The sequence below is a fragment of the Nerophis ophidion genome, linkage group LG04 (assembly GCF_033978795.1).
Source record: "Nerophis ophidion isolate RoL-2023_Sa linkage group LG04, RoL_Noph_v1.0, whole genome shotgun sequence".
NCBI classification, from domain to species: Eukaryota; Metazoa; Chordata; class Actinopteri; order Syngnathiformes; family Syngnathidae; genus Nerophis; species Nerophis ophidion.
The window spans coordinates 26,351,598-26,374,164 of NC_084614.1; the positions used below are offsets into that span (position 1 = coordinate 26,351,598).

Here is a 22,567-nt window from a genome sequence, read left to right on the forward strand (position 1 = left end):
TTCAGCTGCTATGGTGTTGATGGAATTAACAACAGGTGCACTAGAGGGGCAACAACAAGATGGCCCCCAAAACAGGACTGGTTTTGCAGGTGGAGGCCATTTCAAGTTCCTCCCTCTTGATCTTTTTTAACTGTTTTTCCACAAGTGTTGGCTTTAGCTAGAGTCATTATCACGACTGGGAGCATGAGGCGATTTCTTAACCCTCCTGAAGTTGCGCAGATTGTCCAACTCCTCCAGGATGGCAAATCCATGCGTGCTGTTGTAAGAAAATTTGATGTGTCTCCCAGTACAATCTCCAGAGCATGGAGGAGATTTCAGGAGACAGGCAGTTACTCTAGGAGAGCTGGACAGGGCCGTAGACGGTCCTCATCCCATCAGCAGGACCGATATCTGCTGCTTTGTGCAAGGAGGAACATTTCGAGCACTGCCCGAGCCCTACAGAATGACCTCCAGCAAGCTACTGGTGTGAATGTCTCTGCCCAAACAGTCAGAAACAGACTTCACGAGGGTGGCCTCAGGGCACGACGTCCTGCAGTGTGCCCTGTGCTCACTGCTCAGAACCGTGGAGCTCGATTGGCATTTGCCATAGAACACCAGAATCAGCAAGTCCGCCACTGGCGCACTGTGCTTTTAACAGAGAGCAGGTTTACCCTGAGCACCTGTGATAGACGTGAAAGGGTCTGGAGAAGCCAAGGAGAGCGCTATGCTGCCTGCAACATCATTCAGCATGACTCGTTAGGTGGTGGGTCATTGATGGTCTGGGAAGGCATTTCCATGGAGGGACAAACAGACCTCTACAGGCTAGAAAACAGCAGTCTGACTGCCATTAGGTATCGGGATGAAATCCTTACACCCATGGTCAGACCCTACGCTGGTGCAGTAGGTCCTGGGTTCCTCCTAGTCCACAACAATGCCCGGCCTCATGTGGCAAGTGTATGCAGACAGTATCTGGAGGATGAAGGAATTGAAACAATTGAATGGCCCTCACGATCACCTGATCTAAACCCGATAGAACACCTATGGGACATGTTTCGGTCCATCAGACTCCGCCAGGTTGCTCCTCAGACTTTACAGGAGCTCACTGATGCCCTTAGACAGATCTGGAAAGACATCCCACAAGACACCATCCGTCGTCTCATCAGGAACATGCCGCAACGTTGTCAAGCATGCATAAAAGCACGTAGGGACCACACAAGATATTGAAAAGAATTTTGAGTTGCAGAAATTGAATCTAGGCAAAATGGACGGGCCTGCCACATCATTTTTTCACTTTGATTTTTGGGGTGTCTATATACTGAGCCCTCTGTAGGCTGAACACTTTTATTTCCATCAAAAGATGTGGCAAACCCTGTGTTCCTGAGACATTAAACTGTCCATATCAGTATAGATATCCAACCTTTTTTTTAAACCATTGAAATCTGATTTGTTTTCAAAGTGTTCCTTTAATTTTTTTGAGCAGCGTATATATATATATATATATATATATATATATATATATATATAAAATTTATTTTTCTTTCATATCAAATATTTTATTTAATTTGGTATTTATACACTTTTTTTCATACAGGTAATATTACAATTATTATATTGGTTATATATTTGCCACTCATGTTCCGAGGTGTACATCATGTTTCTCTGCAGGCTTTTTTTAGGGAAATTATTGACAACGGCAGCCATGGTCACGGCTTAAGTAGTTCTTCCCCTGGGAACGTGACGATTGCTGGAGGTCAGAGTGCATCTCATAACGATGACAGCTTGGACTGCAGACCAGAGTGAAAACAGTATGGAACTGTGGACATAAACCAATTGTACCGCGAGGCTGCTTTTTTGCACATTTTGTTCTCGCAGTCGGTGGGAAAGTATATTTAAAAAAAAGGATCAAAAGAGCTATTTTTTCCTTTAATAGCTTTTGTTGAAACAATTTAGGCACACTAATTGTACACTTCATTGCAGACATTAAGAAGCTTCAAAATAGAAAGTAGGCGTCCCTTTGTTTCTTAAAATTAGGGTGTGGCTCCTTCAGCTTTCTAGGAATAGTCTGCCCCCTGCTGAGTGAATAATGAAATTGCACAGGTTGATGTACCATACAGCGGGTATGTGACTGTATTACATTCTCCCTTCAGAGAATATGACTGGGGTATCATCTCACGCTCCAGAAAAAAACTGATTTCCTGAGCATATATTGCTGAATTGGTCTTTTGTCGCACCTAATAAAATACATACGTTTTAGCAGGTTTGGTAAAGACGTTTTTCTTTATTTTTTTCAAGATGCGGCACTTCCCACTTTAATTTCTGCAACTTGTTGGTGGATTCCATTGAGATCTAATGTGTAGTATATTGTGATTACAATTTATTATTTCTAATATTATTTCATACAGCATGGTGTGCATACATGAAAGGGAAAATATTAGAAGCAGGTTTTAGTAGGACGTGTAATTCCGTAACATATTAAGTCTCAAACAGTCAAAAGTGTGCATTAATTTGTTTTTGCAGTGCATCCGGAAGGTATTGAATGCGCTTCACTTTTTCCAGATCATTTTATGATACATCTTTATTTGTAAAATACAATGAATTAATTTTTGTCCTCAAAATTCTTCTTTGTTGTTTTTTATTTTTTATTTGCTGATTTATTAAAGTAAAAACAATAGAAAAATCTCGTTTGGATGAAACCAGGCACCGCTAATTACAAGGCTAATGCCATCCCCTCAGTAAAGCACGGTGGTGGCACCATCATGCTGTGGGGATGTTTTTCAGTGGCAGGAACTGGGAGACTCGTCGGGATAGAGGGAAAGTTGAATGTTGCAATGTAAACAGACATGAGATGACACTTGAGAGGTGAAGCAAAAAGGAAATGGGCAAGACTGGCCTAAAGATAGGTGTGACAAGCTTCTGGCATTGTATACAAAAATACTTGAGGCTGTAATTGCTGCCAAAGGTGCATCAAAGTGTTGAGAAGGAGCTGTGATTTTTGTTTTCTATTTCTAATACATTTGCAAAAAAATTACAAAATAACTTTTAACATAGTCATTGCAAAGGGACAGGCGGTATAAAATAGATGGTTGGATTATGGTGTATTGTCTGTAGAATTCTGAAGACAAAAATTAATTTATTAGAATAAGGCTATAACATAAAATAATGTGGAAAAAGTGAAGCGTTGTGAATACTTTGGGGAATATCAGTATATGTAACTAGTGTGTAATTTGGGATACAACTGGCAAGCAAATATTCCAAAGAGCATAATAAATATGTATATTTTTTATTAGAAATAATGTTATAGGTACTGTCAAAGTTACTGTGTTATTCATTTGTTTTTTATGAAAAACAATATAAAAAATCATCTATGCCGGAAGAAGCATGACCTTTTTCCTAAACCCAGACATATTTACACAATTCTTCATACGTAATTATCTGATTCATAAATTAACTACCAAATAGAGTTACACATTACGTAATCACCTATTACGCAACAATTCACTACATTCAGTTACAGTGTACACAATAACATCCTCACATGATCATTTTATTTCCCCTTTATTGGTATACCTAGCAAAAGAATGTTTTTAAATTGATTTTTTTTCCCCACTCATAACAGTCACCAGTTTTTGCTGTGAGCGTTACATTCTTGTAAGCCATTCCAAAACTATTCATCACAACACAGGTGAAGGTGGCACCGAGGTCTTCAAAGATAACATTCTTTAGCAGCAAACTCCGCTGCTCGATTGCACCATCCAAAAATGTTGCTCTATAAAACACACACACATAAATGTATACACTACCAAGAATATATGCACTAAATGACACGAACATAACCCAATACTCACGTCTCCAATTCGGTTATTCTTTCATTGCTGGGAATATCTTCAGGGAATGAGCCGTTGATAAGCCAGTAGAGGAGCGTCACATCGTGCTCACTGTTGGTCACGGCTTCACAATGTAGAATCAATGACTGCCTTGTAAAGGAAAAACACACAGACACATACAGACTGAGGCTTAATAATTGTCATAAGTTTGCATTGAACTGTGATGTTTAATAGCTATCTGCAGAAAGAGATGGTCTCACCTGGTTGTGCCTTTATTTGAATGTGCTCAGGTCCAATGATGGCAGGTGAAAGATTCTCAGAAACTGTTGGACAGACGTTTAAAATTATCATAAAACAATAAAAGCTTCTTTAAACAAGAAGCCATTGATAAAAACATACCTGGAGCTGAATCTACCAGGAACAGACTTAATGACCCCAGAGCTGTGGAGGGAAATTAGCAGTTAATAAAAATTACACTGAATGAAATGTGCTAAAATTAGAACAGGTTACCTTTAAGAACAGATGTCAGCGCCATGGCAACTCTTCTAGTGACAGATTCTCTACATGACTGTTCTCATTGTGCGTTGTGTCTTTCTTTATATAACACATGATCCACTTCCTTGTTGCCCTCTAAAACATTGTGCAAACATTACATTTTAAGGGGACTTCCTCACAGGGTTCATTACTCGGTTGTAGCAACCATACATATCAGGACAGAAACTGACTTTGACAACAGGCGTCACTCAAGTGACGCCTGACCAAGGAAAGCCCATATTCGAAACTTAATGACTATTTGAACATGCAACAGGATAATCCAAAAAGTTTTTTTGTTATCAAAAATATTTAAATTAGAACGTGTCCCAATACAACTTTATACAGATATTACAGCCTTGAGTATTGCCCAATACTAATAATAATCCAATCGGATATCAGCAGGATTCATAAATACATTTATTTTGTAGCGTTAAAAGATTTGATCATTAAAATATACTCAGAAAACACTAGGCACTAAAAACACTGTTTGATAACCATTTCGAATGGACCTACACTGTCTTTAAATTGAAGTGGTGTGGTAATTGTTTATTGGCGATAACTTGTACCAAGAATAACTAATGATATTAAGATCATGACGAAGTAAATAAATCAGCGATGTAAACACGTTTGTTACCAGGTACTTTTCTAGTAAGTTTTTGCCTTGGAAATGTAGTTTTATGTAAAATGCAACTATAATTATTTGACACTTGTTTATATTGACAAATATGCAACATATTACGGACACTTATTACATACTGTATGTCTAGCTTGTGTGTTATGGTGCGCTTAACTGTTGTGTAGCTGCTGGCTCCTAGTAGTCTACCATGTTCACCTGTTGTAAATAACTTGACTAAAATACAACACCAACCTTGTGTGCTTATTGGAGGATATTTAGATGTTAACTGACGACTCTAGTAAATACGCTGCAGGACTAATTGTATCGTAGTTTATGTCGTAAATTTTACATGCAAGTTAATAGGTGTGTGAATCTTTGTGCACCGAACGATTTGATCGGGCTACGATTCTTGAGTTGACGAATTGATTTGCAATCAATTCTTGATTCAATCCGATTCTGGCAATGTATTATTTGGTAGAATAATTACAATGAAACTCTTACCACAGTTTAGAGAAGCTTTTTCTGGTAGCATGGCTATGGCCTAAATTGTATTTTTTTAAAAAGTGGTTCTTAAAAATAATTTCAAACTTCTTTTCCCTCAAATCGATTTTTGAATACAGATTCAGATGTGAATTTATTTTTTGGGGCACCCATGATGAACATTGTATAAAAACAATGCAATAGAAAGTAGTAAAAACAAGTGCAATAGTTTTATGAAGTACAGTGATGTAAAAATAATTCCTCCTTTCAGCTGCTTCACTGTCAAACAGACCATCAGCAGCTTCTCCATATTTTTATGGATAAACGTCCTTAGTTGGTTATTGACTCACACCATTTCAGTATGGTGCAGATTAGCAGTGCTATACTTCAACTGCTTCACCAAGTTAGCTAACTAGACGCTCGCTCATGTTTTTGATGATTTCTTTCTTTAATTCCATTGAATATCATCCACTTCTTCTCAGCACTGTCCTTCACACTCACTTTCTTCTTTCCATGCTAGGAAAAATAAAGTCCATCTCCCTTTTTCAAAACAAGTTACAGGTTAGAAGAGCTCCTTCTGGTAGCGTGGAGATGGCTGGGAAACATATTTTTGGAGATTGATTCTACTAAAAAACAAAAAAAAAAGTTAAAAAAAAAAGTATATATATATTTTATTTTTATTTTTTTTTAATAAATTTTTGGGCAATATACATTTCCATCCACTCACTGTTACAAACAGCCCTATGAGGGCAGCCATAACTGCGAGTTTGACACCCCTGAACTAGACCCAAATTACCTTGGAAATTAAATCTGATATTCAAGCACAGTAGCAACGTTAAATACAGTTATGTATAATCAAATGCTATCCAATATGAAATCTGATGAAGTGCAGGAGTAATACAATATATAAGAATGCAGCCACATACAGTAGGGATTATGAACATCTTTACTGAGCCATTCGATGCACAAACCAATTAAAGTATGAAGAAAATGCTAAGAAATTGACATAAAATTCAGATTACTAATCAATTCAAACATTAGTACTGGTAATGTGTGCCTATAAATATATACAAAAAGTACAGACACTTCTTTTAATTGATGTTTGAGTTCATTGTTAAGGCTCCTGCTCATTTGAAATTGGAGCATTTTCTTCTGCATGGGGTGCATATGTCTGTTTTCCTCACTCAGGTGGCTCACTCCAGACCGAGCACGTAGTTGATGCCTTGCACAAAACCGATAATAACAGGCTGCCAGGCCACCAAGTAGCGTAGCCAGTCTAAAAGTTGTCCATACATGACATGTGGCCGCTCCCAGCTACAATATGGTAAGTTAAGGAGAAGAGAAATGGCAACGATCGACCTGAATATTATACACTTCACAGGCCACAATATGAGGCACGCCTGCAGTTGCCATTATAAAGGAGTTGCATGCATGTACCTAATTATACAGCCATATAGTGTTGAGTAAAACAGGGTGGCAACACTCCAGTCTTGTTAGAAATATATTATGACTTATCAGTATATCATTAAACTGTGGCTTCTGCTCTAATAGATACCCTGCCTCAATTATTCATTAGCTGTGTAATCTACTTGACTAACTAAAATACCGTTTCCAATTTGTTGGCTTTTATTACTGAATTGACCCATACTGTATAGATTACACAATTTTACCCATTGGGAAAAAGACAGGTTGTTCTAAATTTAGGTACTAGAGAAACCAGAACAACCATGATCCAAGCAAGGTACAGCTTTTCGTCCTGTCCCCACACCCACACACACCAGTGACTTGGAGCGATGGAGTCACGAAACATTTGGCAAACAATTGATGTATATTTGCAGTAGGGCTGATGTACTTATTAAACTACAGTACTTGATTTGTAACACAAGAATAACTGGCATATATATTGTGTACTAATTGTCACAAAGAAAAAAGAAACTGTGTATTTCAAATGAAAAACGTACAAAAAATTTACAAGCAAAGGTTCCTCTAAAAAAGGCGCACACTTAATTAGCTTTAGTAAACAGACAGGAATGGGTCTGGATGACTATTTTATTAGGTGGTTATTGAGTATCTTAGAAAAACAAGCTGTCCACCTACTGTACCTTTGGAGACGATAAATTAAAGTATACCTGACAAAAGGATACGGGTTACTGAACATCCTCTTCAGATCCACCTTCTCTTTGCAGTACGGACACATCTGCTTCTTTCCCACGATGCACCAACCTCTTATACAAAATTCATGAAACCTGGATGTGACATTAAGGCGTACCAAACCTATACAGGGAATGGGAATCAGAGTGAAAAGCCAAAAGAAAGTAAAGCACAATCAGAAAACCTAATCATGGACAACTATCCAAAAGTACAGTAAAATATAGTTGTACGAGCCTGCAATGCACTGTTTTGTTTGACATTCAATCAACAATATCTTCGTAATTGCAGTTTTAGTTTGAAGTAGTCTGGAACTGCACTGCTGTAGCTGTTGTATTACACAGTGCATCTTTACCAGGGGTGTCCATCGTACGGCCCTGGAGTAATTTTCAACCTGCAGCTAATTTTGAAAAGTAACAAACACATAAAAAGTAGAATAAAAAAGCCAATATGAGTATATTAGTACAAAAAAAAAAATAGGGATACATATTGTTCTCAAGCAGGTACCGATACAGACAATTTCATGCTTCTCAAAACCGATACTGATAACCGACCTACTTATTTAGATGTATTATTTTTAAAATGTAGATTTAACTCATTTTTGCACACCTTTTTTTGCGGCTGACTTTAGGGGATTTTGTAGGATTTCAAAACCCTGTCGTAGCTACGTTGGCGTTTCAGGTTGCTGATGAGGTTTTATATGTTGAAGTGTGATGTTTATATTGTTTGCATATCATTTGGTGCAAATAGCACACAAATTCTTATGATGAAACAGAAGTCCTACATGATCAACGCAAGGTTTTATTTATATCGACCTCATGGAACGTTTACAACAGACGAGCAGGAGAAAAGGAGTACTTGATTTGCTCACTCTAACCCACCTGCAGCACAGCATGGGTAATTTCACCTCATTGGTGCATCTTTTTGGGAGCAATTTTTTTAAGTTATTGGATTTATCCGTTAGACATCAGAGATCTTCATACCAGCTCAAAAATTATTTGTTCGATATTTATCGTACACCCCTAATAAAAACAAAGCAGACATGATGGCTGTTTTTCCCCTTAAAATCTATAGTATGTTGGCTTTGAAAAAGAAAAATGTAAAAATGGTCACCGCATCCTTTGATTTTCCAATGTGCAGCCCAAGGTGGAAAAAGTGTGCACACCCCTAATCTATATATCAGTATCAACTTAGAAACCATTGACATTTTTCTTTCTTTCTGTGACCTCATTATTCAAGTATGATTCCCAACATGTTTTCCAGTAATTGTTACTGCAAACGACCACAACTAATTTTATGCAGGAACACAGTTCTGAAAGGCAGAAACAGCATTTATCATATATAGTATTGCTTTTTGTCATTTGTGGTACAAAAAACAAAACATAGAGTAAGTGAGCTGGTTTCAAATGAACTAATGTGCTTATCGTGTTTCCAGTTTTCAGCCATGACAAAGCTGATTTTTACTTCCTTTCCGCTGCTCAAAATTGGCAGTAGCATTCACCGAAAATAAAAGGATACACATGGTTGCAAGATAACCTGTACGTGTTCTCAATGATGCCCTCCTCACTGACATCAACAAGGATGGCCTGACCGCATACGGCACAGACATTATCAGACAGGTGCTTGGTTGGCATACCAGACGCACTGTAATACTACAAAAAGAAAGAAGACAGTACACGTTACTTTTTGGTTACCAGCTGTCACATCCATAAGAGGCAAAGCCAATCTGCTGCTTACCCCAACTGTTGATGCCATGAAGTCAGCACACATCTCTGCAAAGTCCCTGCCTAGGACACCGTAGTAGAGTCCGTAAAATAGGAGGGACACACCAAAGTCCATGGCATCTTCTGGCTTTATCCTGCTCGGAGAGGCCACACCCTGATTAGTATTTTAGATTAAACAATTTAACCAAACCCAATACTTTATTAAGCGGCTATAAAATTGCCGTCTTGTTGTGAAAATAAAGTTAAAATTTTAAAGTTAAGCCAGAACAATTCACACAACATTCAGACACTTCACACATTCAATCTAATGGGACCTACCTAAGAGAGATTTATATATGTTGTTATTAATTTTAAATTACTCTTTAAAAATATGTATTTCTACTTGCATTTACAAAGCTAATAATGCTCAGTTTCTATTGATACTATCTGAGAGATATCAATTTAAGAATACACCTGAACATAATCGTGTTTTAAAATAAGAGCTTTATCTCAGCTAATTGTTATTTCTTCATTTGCAAGCAAAATGTGAGTTACAAGCATCCCTGCCATTAGTTGGTGTAGCAAAGGAAATCCCCCCCAAAAGACCTTGGATCTCATATAGCAAGTGTACGCACAACAAAACTGCTGTGCGCCCTTTTTCACGGCCTAAGTTGAGATGTACAAAAACTGAAATTGACGTAGAAATGTGCGCTGCCTCATGGCAACTTCATAGCTGTTCTACGCACATTTCTACAGGCTGTGGATACTTTAACAACACACAGAGATGGTGCTAGGTAAGAGTTCACAGAAAAAAGTGCCAACTGTTACCCCTCAGACTGATTGACTGATGTGCACATCAGAGACATATGAACCATTAGACCGTGCCCCCAACCGCCTTCTGACATTCAGGCTCGGCCATATTTGATTTGAACAATGATTATAAACAAAGAAAGAGCCCCGCTTCCCAAAAATGTTCCGTCCTGCTTTTTGCTTGCAGGCGTGACACAAAAACAAAGGCCTGAATGAATGAAACATTCGTACACAGAAACATGGTTCACACACAGAGGGCTATTTGCCTCGATCTAAAAGTTTGTAAATCTAAAAATTGAGGGGTTCGTAAACCGAGGCTGCACCATATTGAAATGTTTTTCATTCAATTTATTTCATCTAAAAAAATTATTTACTTTTCAAAAGGGATATTACATGTTAAAAATGTGATGTTTTGGTGGGACCAAAAAACATTTAAATTGATTTCAAACAATTTCAGTGGGCGACATTGATTTGAGATACAAGTGCTTTCAGTCAAGATCTCAGTCTTATAGAACTGTACTACATCAACTCCTAAACTGATGTAGAACAGTATTAAAAAAACTATGGTTGTATTTTGTGGTGATGTTGATTTGCACTATACAGTTGGGTCTTTTGTGCAGCTTTTGAATTGGATCACATCCAATTACGCAATAGTAACTACAATGTGGTCAATAAGTGTATGTTTTGTCTAAATTAATATCATTCGTTAATGAAATGTTGAAAAATAAAGTCTAAAATTGAGTTGCATAGGTATACTTTACTGTACAGTATTGTATTTATGGGAATTAGGGACAAGCGGTAGGAAATGGATGGATGGAGGGAAGCACGGATAAAGGTGGAAAACAGCACCATCTGCTGGAAGTAAAGTACACAATCTCGGTCTGCGCCTATTTTTTAAAATGTCACTCACTATTGAAAGTTTAGGCGCCAAATGGTTGTGGCTAGAAGCTGAAAGTGGTAAATAGAAGTAAAACTCAAATGATGTACCTGAATATAAGATTGATACCAAAAAGAGTAAACATGACAACGGTGTAGCCAACTATTCCAGTGGCATAGCTGATCTTGTAGAGGAGGAGGAACCACTTATACACCAATCTGCAGCAGGCAACAAGAACACCTTTAGGAGTTGAACTCGCACTACGACGTAACCTAACGTCATATGTGATAATATGTAGTAATATTACCTTGGCGTCGTGCAGGCCAGAGGCTTGCGAGTGGCACGGTAAGAAATGTATGCTGTGATGACAGAGAAGATAAACCACGTGGTCAGGAACCTCCACCAGTGAAGTTTGGTTGTAAAGTAGAGAGGAACTACCCACATCTGGAACAGGGTCACCAGCTACAAGACAGAGTGCACATGTTGACAGACTAGCGTGGAGACATTACCTCTAACATAATTTTAACATTAAAAGACAAGATTATTAACTAATAGAAGCAGTGCAAGTATATTATTTTAAGAAAAGAGCATTTAAAAAGCTGTTAATCAATCATAGGAACTTTTTTTTTTAGTTTTTTTTTTTTTTTACAAATTTCTGTTATCAAGTGCCGATGCGTTGCCCTTTAAGAGAGTGGGCAAAAAGAAGATGAGTTACATAAAGCGCGTGTCACGTAACTCATAAGCCCTGATCATCAAAGCCGCCCTAATGCAGAGGCTTCCCTGGGCTCCAGGTACCCCTGATTTTTTGTGCAAGAGATCAGTGTACTACTATTGATTGATACCATTGATTGCTAGCACTTAACTTGAAATTGACTGGCTTCAATCACACGTGCACAACAAACATGCTCACGTCGGTCACAAAGGAGATGTATTCATGAACACATTTTTTTTTAAATGGGTGATATATTTGCATTGTTGTTGTTTTGTTGAGTGAAACCACAATTTTTTTTAAGACTGTTTTCTGGCGGGGGTGGGGTGTGGGTGACTTAACCTAAGGGCTCCTCCTTGATGTGCCGACTTTACCAGTCAGGTTAAGTCAGCAGGGCTGACTTAACACAGACCATGTCACCTGTATTGCCATAAAAATCGCAGTCTTTTGTGATAACGAAACACACTATCACAATAAATTAATGATAGAACCATTTCAAAACAGTTTATGAGATTATGAAATAACATTGTATAATTTACATAATTTTTTCTCAAAACTTGTAATATACTTAATAATTTACTTTTAGAGCAGTGTAATTTCTGGTGTAACACTGATCTATATACTTATTTTAACATGTAATAAGCACTTATTCTTTATCGTTTGGCTACCTTACATTAAATTTGGGCAAAACTACAGATGTGGGTGTTGAGCCAATACCATGTAGATACTGGGGCAGTATTGGCCATACCAATACTACAACTTAAAATGTTCAAAATCATTGAATAATTACATTTTTTATGACAATTATTCTAATGATTTCCTTATTTACATACAAAAAGGTATAATAAAATTTAATAGTGCAAACATTTTTAAATAAAAGCAAAAACTACTATATTCTTTTATTTTGTATATTTGCCAACAATAAAAAAAAACAGTACACTACCTGGTATCATACTGTCCTTATTTGTAACGATCTCTGGAGGGACATTAGTCGCTAGTAAGGACGCTACATTGCGTTGAGGAGGCCTTTGTTCGCCTGTTGCTGTAAAATTTGCAGACACAGCTAAATGTGTCATCAACATGCATTATCATAACATTAAAAGATGTACTGTTGGCAAAATGTATATCACATGGTAGCTGAGATAGGCGCCAGCACCCCCCGTGACCCCGAAAGGGAATAAGCGGTAGAAAATGGATGGATGGATTATCTATATTGCACAACCCTATTACAGACAGTCTTATATTGTTCTGTGTTGCATTAATATTAGCAGTTGCTTCCTTTTTACACTATTTCCATTATTTTCTAAAAAGTAAGAAGGCAAGTTGACCAATACTCCGCAACTAGTGGTGTTCGAGTGTGGTAGTGTACAATGACAACATTTTATTTCAATGTTAACAAACAAAAATTTAATTGCAGGAATGCAAATTTACTCTGTGTGTTTTTCCAACAGCCTGTTGACGCAAAAAACAGGCTTGGCCTGAATTTTTTTTGCCGTTAGCTGCTACAATGTACTAAAACAGTTTATACTACTTTATTTAATATGGCTTACTACCCGTGCAAAACTTTGTAAATACATACATCACATTGATTCAATTCAACAAAATTCCAAATATAGTGTTACCCACAGGACTGCCATTTATTTGTGGCAGGGGTAGATGACACCATTGCCAAATTTGCATAATTGGTGCATGTAATTTTTTAGGCTTCAACACAAGATGAAGTGGTACACGCTTTCATGTCAGACTCTCCGAAAGTATCCAATAGGACCAATACAAGTTACTAAATGCTATTTTTTAAACAAAAGTATTTAGATGGGTCTGAATACTTACAGGTTGGTAAGGGGTGTGTTAAGAAGCTGAGATTCGATGCATACTCCCATTTACTGTACCGACAAGCTACAATCACAGTCCCATTATAATGTGTTGATGAGCAAGGGTTAAGGTAGCAGCAACAAATCTGATTAAAACAATTGACAAATTATGTCTATTCCTAATTGATACATTGTGTCGTAGTGGATCGTTTCTTACATTGTAAGACTTAGGGTGTCTCTGCTTCCACTGCACGAGGACGAGCTGGGCGATGACCAGGGTGACGATGAGGATCAGCACCATCTCCGCATGCATGGCCTCATGGTTTTTATGTTTGGCGTGCATCTTGGCATGCTCCACCCTGTGAAACAGATACATGTTTACCTATGCACTGACAAACGTTTGTGTTTAAGTAATGGAAACTATGATACGACAGGGCAACTAACAGTTAATCAGTATGGATTGAGGTGAAATAGTGTAAACAAACCTCCACTTCTCTTCTGGGGAGAGCTTGGACACGTCAAACTAAGCACAAGGGGAAACAAAATCACGATTACTGTTGATTCTTTTCTAGATGTTGTAATTTGCGAAAACCTAATATGAGGTACTAAGGAGTCATAAGAGCATTTTTCTAGTTCGTACTCACACAGCACACCTAGCCACAATGCATTATTACATGACGGCATACAGTCACATTTACTAAAAACACAACTGAGGGTAGGGCTGGGCGATATATCGATATACTCGATATATCGCGGGCTTGTCTCTGTGCGATATAGAAAATGACTATATCGTGATATTCGAGTATACGTTCTCACGCAGTTGCTTTTAGCTGCTGGCATTACACCACAGGCTCCCCTCGCTCTTTCTCGTCTGTCCTTCTCACAGACATCAAGCACACTTTCTTACATACGTCACATACTGTCACGTCATACGTCACATACGTATACGGTAGAGATGCGCGGATGGGCAATTATATCATCCACTAGAGATGCGCGGATGGGAAATTATATAATCCGCAACCACATCACTAAAGTCGCCATCCACCCGAACCAACATTTTATCAAAACCGCGACCGCCCGCCACCCACCCGTTGTCATATATCAGGGGTCGGCAAACTTTACCACTCAAAGAGCTATTTTGGCCCGTATCACAGAGTAAAGAAGACAATGGGAGCCGCAACCATTCTCGCGAACAGTTGCTGTTGCTCATCCAGATAACGAGAATGAGGGCAGGCTATGAAGCCCTTACCTTTGACGCCTTCTACAACATGTGCAAACTGCTTGCCAGTCCAGCAACATGTTGCATGTGGCCTCCGCAAATACACGCACAAAATTGAAAGGCATACATACTGGGTGACACAGAGTACACAGATGGTTGTGATATAAACAACTTTAACACTCTTACTAATATGCACCACACTGTGAAGCCACACCAAACAAGAATGACAAACACATTTCGGGAGAACATCCTCACAGTAACACAACATAAACGCAACACAACAAATACCCAGAATCCTTTGCATCCATGACTGTTCCTGACTATATTTTACACCCCCGCACCCCAAACAACGCCCACCTTACAGACGCACGGGGGAGCGAGGTTTGGTGCTTGCGGGGTGTATAATATAGTCAGGAGAGTCATGGATGCAAAGGATTCCGGGTATTTGTTGGGTTGCGTTTATGTTGTGTTACTGTAAGGATGTTCTCCCGAAATGTGTTTGTCATTCTTGTTTGGTGTGGCTTCACAGTGTGGTGCATATTGGTAAGAGTGTTAAAGTTGTTTATATTTCAACCATCAGTGTACTCTGTGTCACCCAGTATGCCTTGCATTTGTGTACGTATGTCTGCGGAAGCCTCATATAACATGTTGCTGGACTGGCAAGCAGTTTGTACATGTTGTAGAAGGCGTCAAAGGCAATGGCTTCACAGCATGCCCTTATTCTTGTTATCTGGGTGACCGCCAGCAGATATTCATGAGAAAGTTTGCGGCTCCTATTGTCTTCTTTACTTTGTGACACGGGTCATAATGGCTCTTTGAGTGGTAAAGGTTGCCGATCCCTGAACTATGTATATTAAATATTTCCGAATGGTTCAACCGCCACCCGCCCGAATCTATTCAAAATCAATTTTTTCGTCATGTCACCCGCCGACCCGCTCTGCGGATGAGACCACAAACCGCGCATCTCTAGTATACGCCCTCCTCAAGCAGAGAGGTAGCAGCATGGGTAACGTTAGCTGTGATGCTAATGCTGTGATTGTATTACCACTCGCAAGGAGCCATGCGAGTAGTAATACGAGAGAAAGAACGTGTGAATATGGTAACAAATGAAGGAAAAATTAATTCCCAAGAAATACAGCAGGGGTCCATCGTCTGGCGGTGGTTTGGCTTCAATTAGGAATATGTTGAACGGACAACCGTGTGGGCAAAAGCGTTGCTATAAAAAGTAGCATTACTGCTAATATGTAGCATCATTTGAAAAGTCACCTGCTATAGAATGAAGAGTGATTACTCTGCTTGTCAACATATCCATTTGGTGCCACACGCTCACACCATCAAAATGCCAAGGCAAACATTTCCAGATCAACACCGTATGACAAAAAAATATTTTTTTTTTAGTTGTGATTTCCTTCTCTGCATGAAAGTTTAAAATGAGCATATATTCAAGGCCAACTGAAACCCACTACTACCCACCATGCAGTCTGATAGTTTATACATATCAATGATGAAATATTAACATTGCAACACATGCCAATACGGCCTTTTTAGTTTACTAAATTACAATTTTAAGTTTTCCCGGGAGTTTCGTCTTCGAAATGTCGTGTAATGATGACATGTACGCAAGACGTCACGGGTTTTTTGGAAGTATGAGCGCTGAGCAAACACACAGCTAAATGTTGTCTGCTTTAACGGCATAATTATACAGTTTTTTGGACATCTGTGTTGCTGAATCTTTTGCAATTTGTTCAATTAATATTGGAGAAGTCACAGTAGAAAGATGGAGTTGGGAAGCTTTAGCCTTTAGCCACACAAACACACGGTGATTCCTTGTTTAAAATTCCTGGAGGTGAAACTTTCCTATGGATCAGAGCGCGGTCAAGAGAACATGGATCCCGACCACATGTCAACCAGCAGGTTTCGGTGAGAAATTTGTGGTTAAAAAGTCAGTTCTTACCGGAGAAAAGCTGAGCTTGTGCCGTCCATAGATGCCGTCGACTCTCCTGAGACACTGCGCGTCAAGACACCCGTGGAGACACACTTCCGACTATCAGGTAATATTAAACTCAATAAAACACTAGCAACACAATAGAAAGATAAGGGATTTCCCAGAATTAACCTAGTAAATGTGTCTAAAAACATCGGAATCCGTCCCAATGTAATCGTGTTTTTTTTTTTCCTAGTCCGCCGCTATCAATATCCTCAAACATGAATCTTTCATCCTCGCTCAAATTAATGGGGAAATTGTCGTTTTCTCGGTCCGAATAGCACTTTTTGTTGGAGGCTTCCATTAAAAACAATGTGAATATGTGAGGAGGAATCAAACATGTGACGTAATCGTCTGCAACTTCCGGTAGAGGCAGGGCATTTCTCTTAGCACCGAAAGTTGCAAACTTTATCGTGGATGTTCTATTAAATCCTTGCAGCAAAATAATGGCAATATCGCGAAATGATCAAGTATGACACATAGAACGGACAAGCTATCCCCGTTTAAGTAAGAAAATCTTGTTTCAGTAGGCTTTTAATGCAGTATGAACAAGAGTGTTTTAATGTAGACACATAGAATCATCATACTGGTGTGATTATTCAAGGCTGAGGCAAAATATCGCGATATATATCGTGTACTGCGATATGGCCTAAAAATATTGCGATATTTAAAAAAGGCCATATCGCCCAGCCCTAACTGAGGGTGTGACTGGCGCCTGCTGTTGTTGTCCTGCTTAACACGATTGACAAAATGGCATTTGTCCTGATAATTCTGGATTGAATCTCCCCTTTGGAGATTGATGGCTGCACCTGTATAGGCAGAACGAGTGACCTTTGACCCCCACCTCGACGACCCAAAGATTACAAATTAGGCAGTCCGGACATTTCCAACGTTATCTGTTCACTTCCACACGATGAGAGCATGAATGACGAACCAACAGCAACGGTTAGCCTTTCATTGACACAGTCTTACTTTACTCAAATGACAACTGGCTGTGAAAATATGTTAGCTAGTTAGCAAGCCTGGCAATGGTACGTTTCAGTATTGACGCTTCTCGGGCGTTAAATTATTTGACAAGAGAAACCCCAAAGCAGTCAGGTGAGGGAGATAATACACTGGTAGGAACAGTCACGTCTTGGTTTATAAGAAGGGAGCTTATGAGAAAATATGTGCTGACGTTGGGCTAAACCTGAGAGTACAAGCTAACACGGCGTTTAAGTGAAAGCTGAAGCCGCTCAGGGCCGGAATGAACGCCACCTGCTTTAATAGTTAGGTTTACGTGTGTAAACGTTCCGCTCACCTGGATGGGTTCGTCATGGTGGTTCAGTCCATGGTCGTGATCTACACCATCTACCTCTAACTCAAACACTCCAGCCATCTTCGGAGTGCTGCTTTATCTTTCCGGAGCCATTAGCCGAATGGTCTGTGTGGCAGCATGTCATACAGTCACTTCCGGTATGCTGCTTCCTGCGAGGACTTCCAAAATAAAGTTGGGGATTTTAAAACCTCTGCTTTTTCATTTCATCACAAGTAGCATTTCAATTACAGAGTACCAAGTGTTTACTGGGGGAATCATTTACAGCAGTGGTTCTTAACCTTGTTGGAGGTACAGAACCCCGTTAGTTTCATATGCACATTCACCGAACCCCTGTTAGTGAAAAATAAAATGTATTTTTTTTTTTTTTTTAATTCAAGACAAAGTTGTATGTTTTTGGTAACACTTTAGTATGGAGAACATATTCTGAGTAACAAAGACTTAATTTGAAGTTATTTGGTTAGGGTTAGAGGGTTAGGGCCAGGGTTAGGGTTATAATGAGGCCATGCCGAATAAGGCATTAATAAGTACTTAATAATGACTAGTTAAGAGCCAATATGTTACTAATTTGCATGTTAATAAGCAATTAATGGTGAATGTTTTTTTGTGCACCATGTTTTTTTACTGGTGCACAAAATGAACCGTGGATGAACATCACCTTCTTCAAAGAAGAAAACCGACACTAAACTCACACTAAACTGTGTGAACTCAGAATAAATTACACACCTGCAAATCAGTGTGACTTCTGCTGTTTCCGTATCTGTAATAGGCCGATAGGGAGAAGTTTTTATTGAGACGATGAGTTGGGTGTGTTTTGACCTCTGCCGAACCCCTGAGGCCGACTCACCGAACCCATAGGGTTCGATCGAACCCAGGTTAAGAACCACTGATTTACAGTATTAAATAATACATTTCCCATATGTTTGTTTTCCTATCAAAAAGACATCACCTAATGTAATTTTTGTCCACTAAAATTTTGTGTGATTTTATGCACACAAAACTGGCCATAAGAGCCCTCACCCTGCGTCAAGCTATGGATGTCTTATTAACGATGTTCAAATGTTTTTGTGCTTGTGGTTTGTGTTTTTACCTGATTTCCCCTGCTTCTGGACTAATTACTGTCTTTATCAATTATGTTCAAATATTTTTGCCATCCATATCCGGGTGAGGAGGAGAGGAGGGAGGGATGTTACGGCACCCCATTCCTGGGTGGATCTCCCGTAAGAGGAAGAGGGGTTCAACATTTTACCACGGTAAAGTTAGAAAAAAATGGCACGTTCAGAGATAACAGCTCAAAAACGAAACATCTTCAAAGCACAAATCGTATTTCTTTAAAACCACTGTAACTGAGACGATGAGCTACTAAGCTTATTTTCAGCAATACAATTTGTGATCCGGGCAGGAAACCTGACGATGTGCTTTTTCAACTGCTGAGGCTAAGGCGCCTACTTAGACCAGTGGTTCTCAACCTTTTTTCAGTGATGTACCCCCTGTGAACATTTTTTTTAATTCAAATACCCCTTAATCAGTGCAAAGCATTTTGGTTGAAAAAAAGAGATAAAGAAGTGAAATACAGCACTATGTCATTAGTTTCTGATTTATAACATTTTATAACAGTGCAAAATATTGCTCATTTGTAGTGTTCTTGAGCTATTTGGAAAAACAGATTTAAAAATAACTAAAGACTTATTGAAAAATAAACAAGTGATTCAATTATAAATAAAGATTTCTACACATAGCAGTAACCATCAACTTAAAGTGCCCTCTTTGGGGATTTTAATAGAGATCCATCTGGATTCGTGAACTTAATTCTAAACATTTATTCACAAAAAAATAAATCTTTAACATCAATATTTATAGAACATGTCCACAAAAAATGTAGCTGTCAACACTGAATATTGCATTGTTGCATTTATTTTCACAGTTTATGAACTTACATTCATATTTTGTGGAAGTATTATTCAATAAATATATTTATAAAGGATTTTTGAATTGTTGCTATTTTTTGAATATTTTTGAAAAATCTCACGTACCCCTTGGCATACCTTCAAGTACCCCCTAGGGTACGCGTAACCCCATTTGAGAACCACTGACTTAGACGTCTACAAAGAGTAACGCCTGACAAGATAATACATAATTAAGAAAAAGTATTGAAAAAATTATAATTATATATATATATATATTTAAAATTATAATACATTGTCAAGTATCTGTAATAAATCCAGAAGTAGAAGGTATCCTATTGGTTAACATTACAAGATTGTGTTAGGTAAAGATAATATTTATTTGCATTCTCATGAATAATTTGTATAGCTATTTGTTAATTTCATTTTGTATGTCACAGTGTCTCGCTAACTGCACCACACATGAATGGTCACCAGCAGTTGTTAATACTACTATCCATCCATCCATCCATTTTCTACCGCTTATTCCCCTTTTGGGTCGCGGGGGGCGCTGGCGCCTATCTCAGCTACAATTGGGCGGAATGCGGGGTACAGGGGTACACCCTGGAAAAGTCGCCACCTCATCGCAGGGCTTCTTTCTTTATTATTTTTTATAAATGTCTAATGATAATGTTAATGAGGGATTTTTAATCACTGCTATGCTAAAATTATAACAAATATTGATACTGTTGTTGATAATATTCTTTTTTTTTTACTACTTTTGGTTTGTTCTGTTTCGTGTTTGTGTCTCCTCAATTGCTCTGTTTATTGCTGTTCTGAGTGTTGCTGGGTCAGGTTTGGTTTTGGAATTGGATTGCATTGTTATGGTATTGCTGTGTATTGTTTTGGTGGACTGGTTAAAAAAAAAAAAAAATAGATTTTTCAAAAAATGACAATCGATTCTGAATCGCACAACGCGAGAATCGCGATTCGTATTCAAATCGATTTTCCCCCACACCCCTAATATATATATATTAGGGGTGTAGCATGTATATATGTATATATATATATATATAAATATATATATATATATATATATATATATATATATATATATATATATATATACATATATACATGCTTTATATATATATATATATGTATATATAAATATATATATATACACACATGAATATATATATGCAATATATATATATGTACAAATATATACATACAGTATACATGTAAAATATATATATATATATATATATATATATATATATATATATATATATATATATGTATATATATATAAAATAATTTTTCCCCAAAATAAAAATTCTAGTATGTTCAAATAGACACCATCTATAAGTTATGTGTTGTTTGAGATACTTTGTTGTATAGTCCCAAAATATTGAACATTTTAAATATTAAATATATGTTTAAAGAATAAAAATGCATTTCTTTCAGTATGCATCAGAACAAAAACGGTAATTTTATAAAAAATCTATAAATGTTGATAGTCCAACTCACAAGCTATTGAGATGATATCACTAGAAACAACTGCACTTAGTTTAGATAATAATGAGTCATATGGTATATTAAAATATGGGATCCATAATTGAAATTTAGATATTTCACCATCTACAGTGCGTAAGATCGTCAAAAGGTTCAGACAATCTGGAGAAATGACTGCACGTAAGCGGCAATGCCCGCGACCTTCGATCCATCAAGTTAAACTTGCACTTACATATGTAGTGACCAAATGCAGTTACTGACATTGGTTTTCTGAAGTGTTCCTTTTCTCGTGTGGTGATATTCTTTACACACTGATGTCGGCCTTTGATGCAGTACCGCCTGACGGATCGAAAGTCCGTAATCTCATCGCTTATGTGCATGGATTTCTCCAGATTCTCTGAACCTTTTGATGATATTACAGACCGTAGATGATGAAATCCCTAAATTCCTTGCAGTAGCCCGTTGAGAAATGTTATTCTTAAACTGTTCGAGAATTTGCTCACGCATTTGTTCACAAAGTGCTGACCCTGCCCCATCCTTGTTTGTGAATGACTGAGCATATCATGGAAGCTGCTTTTTATACCCAATCACGGCCCCACCTGTTCCCAATTAGTCTGTACACCTGTTGGATGTTCCAAATAAGTGTTTGGTGAGCATTCCTCAACTTTCTCAGTCTTTTTTGCCACCTGTGCCAGCTTTTTTGAAACATGTTGCAGGCATCAAATTCCAAATGAGCTAATATTTGCAAAAAATAACAACGTTTTCCAGTTCGAACATTAAGTATCTTGTCTTTGCAGTCTATTCAATTGACTATAGTTTGAAAATGATTTGCCAATCATTGTATTCTGATTTTATATACAATTTACACAGTGTGCCAACTTTACTGGTTTTGGGGTTTGTAATTATATGCATTCCAGTTATCAACACAGCATATCATAGTTAAAATAGATCAAAATGGTTATTAACACAGCATAAAATAGGTAAACATTTAAAAAGTGAATAGATAGGCATCGATGACAGTTGATGACAGTAACGCTTGAGTTTATTTCCGACAATGAATTATATTTTCCCATGTGGGATCAATAACATTTTTAGTCTTGAATTAGATTTTTGATATATTCATTAATAATGGGGTACAAGTGGCCGAAATGAGTTTC

At 37.9% G+C, this 22,567-nt stretch overlaps 2 protein-coding genes across 2 annotated transcripts; both read right to left on the minus strand.

The window, feature by feature from the left end:
• Positions 1 to 3,518: 3,518 nt before the first annotated feature.
• On the minus strand, positions 3,519 to 6,216 carry LOC133551209 (interleukin-1 receptor accessory protein-like). The gene is made up of 5 exons (XM_061897687.1): positions 4,314 to 6,216; positions 4,203 to 4,244; positions 4,063 to 4,126; positions 3,825 to 3,953; positions 3,519 to 3,745 (listed from the first exon to the last, which is right to left on the minus strand). The coding sequence occupies exons 1-5, from the start codon at positions 4,336 to 4,338 to the stop codon at positions 3,547 to 3,549; spliced, it is 459 nt and encodes a 152-aa protein (XP_061753671.1). The 5' UTR covers positions 4,339 to 6,216; the 3' UTR covers positions 3,519 to 3,546.
• A 145-nt stretch (positions 6,217 to 6,361) lies between these two features.
• On the minus strand, positions 6,362 to 18,160 carry rnf121 (ring finger protein 121). The gene is made up of 9 exons (XM_061897686.1): positions 17,995 to 18,160; positions 13,977 to 14,014; positions 13,709 to 13,850; positions 11,279 to 11,433; positions 11,082 to 11,189; positions 9,319 to 9,439; positions 9,100 to 9,233; positions 7,578 to 7,679; positions 6,362 to 6,747 (listed from the first exon to the last, which is right to left on the minus strand). Exons 1-9 carry the CDS (start codon positions 18,070 to 18,072, stop codon positions 6,627 to 6,629), a joined length of 999 nt encoding a protein of 332 aa, XP_061753670.1. The 5' UTR covers positions 18,073 to 18,160; the 3' UTR covers positions 6,362 to 6,626.
• Positions 18,161 to 22,567: the final 4,407 nt, after the last annotated feature.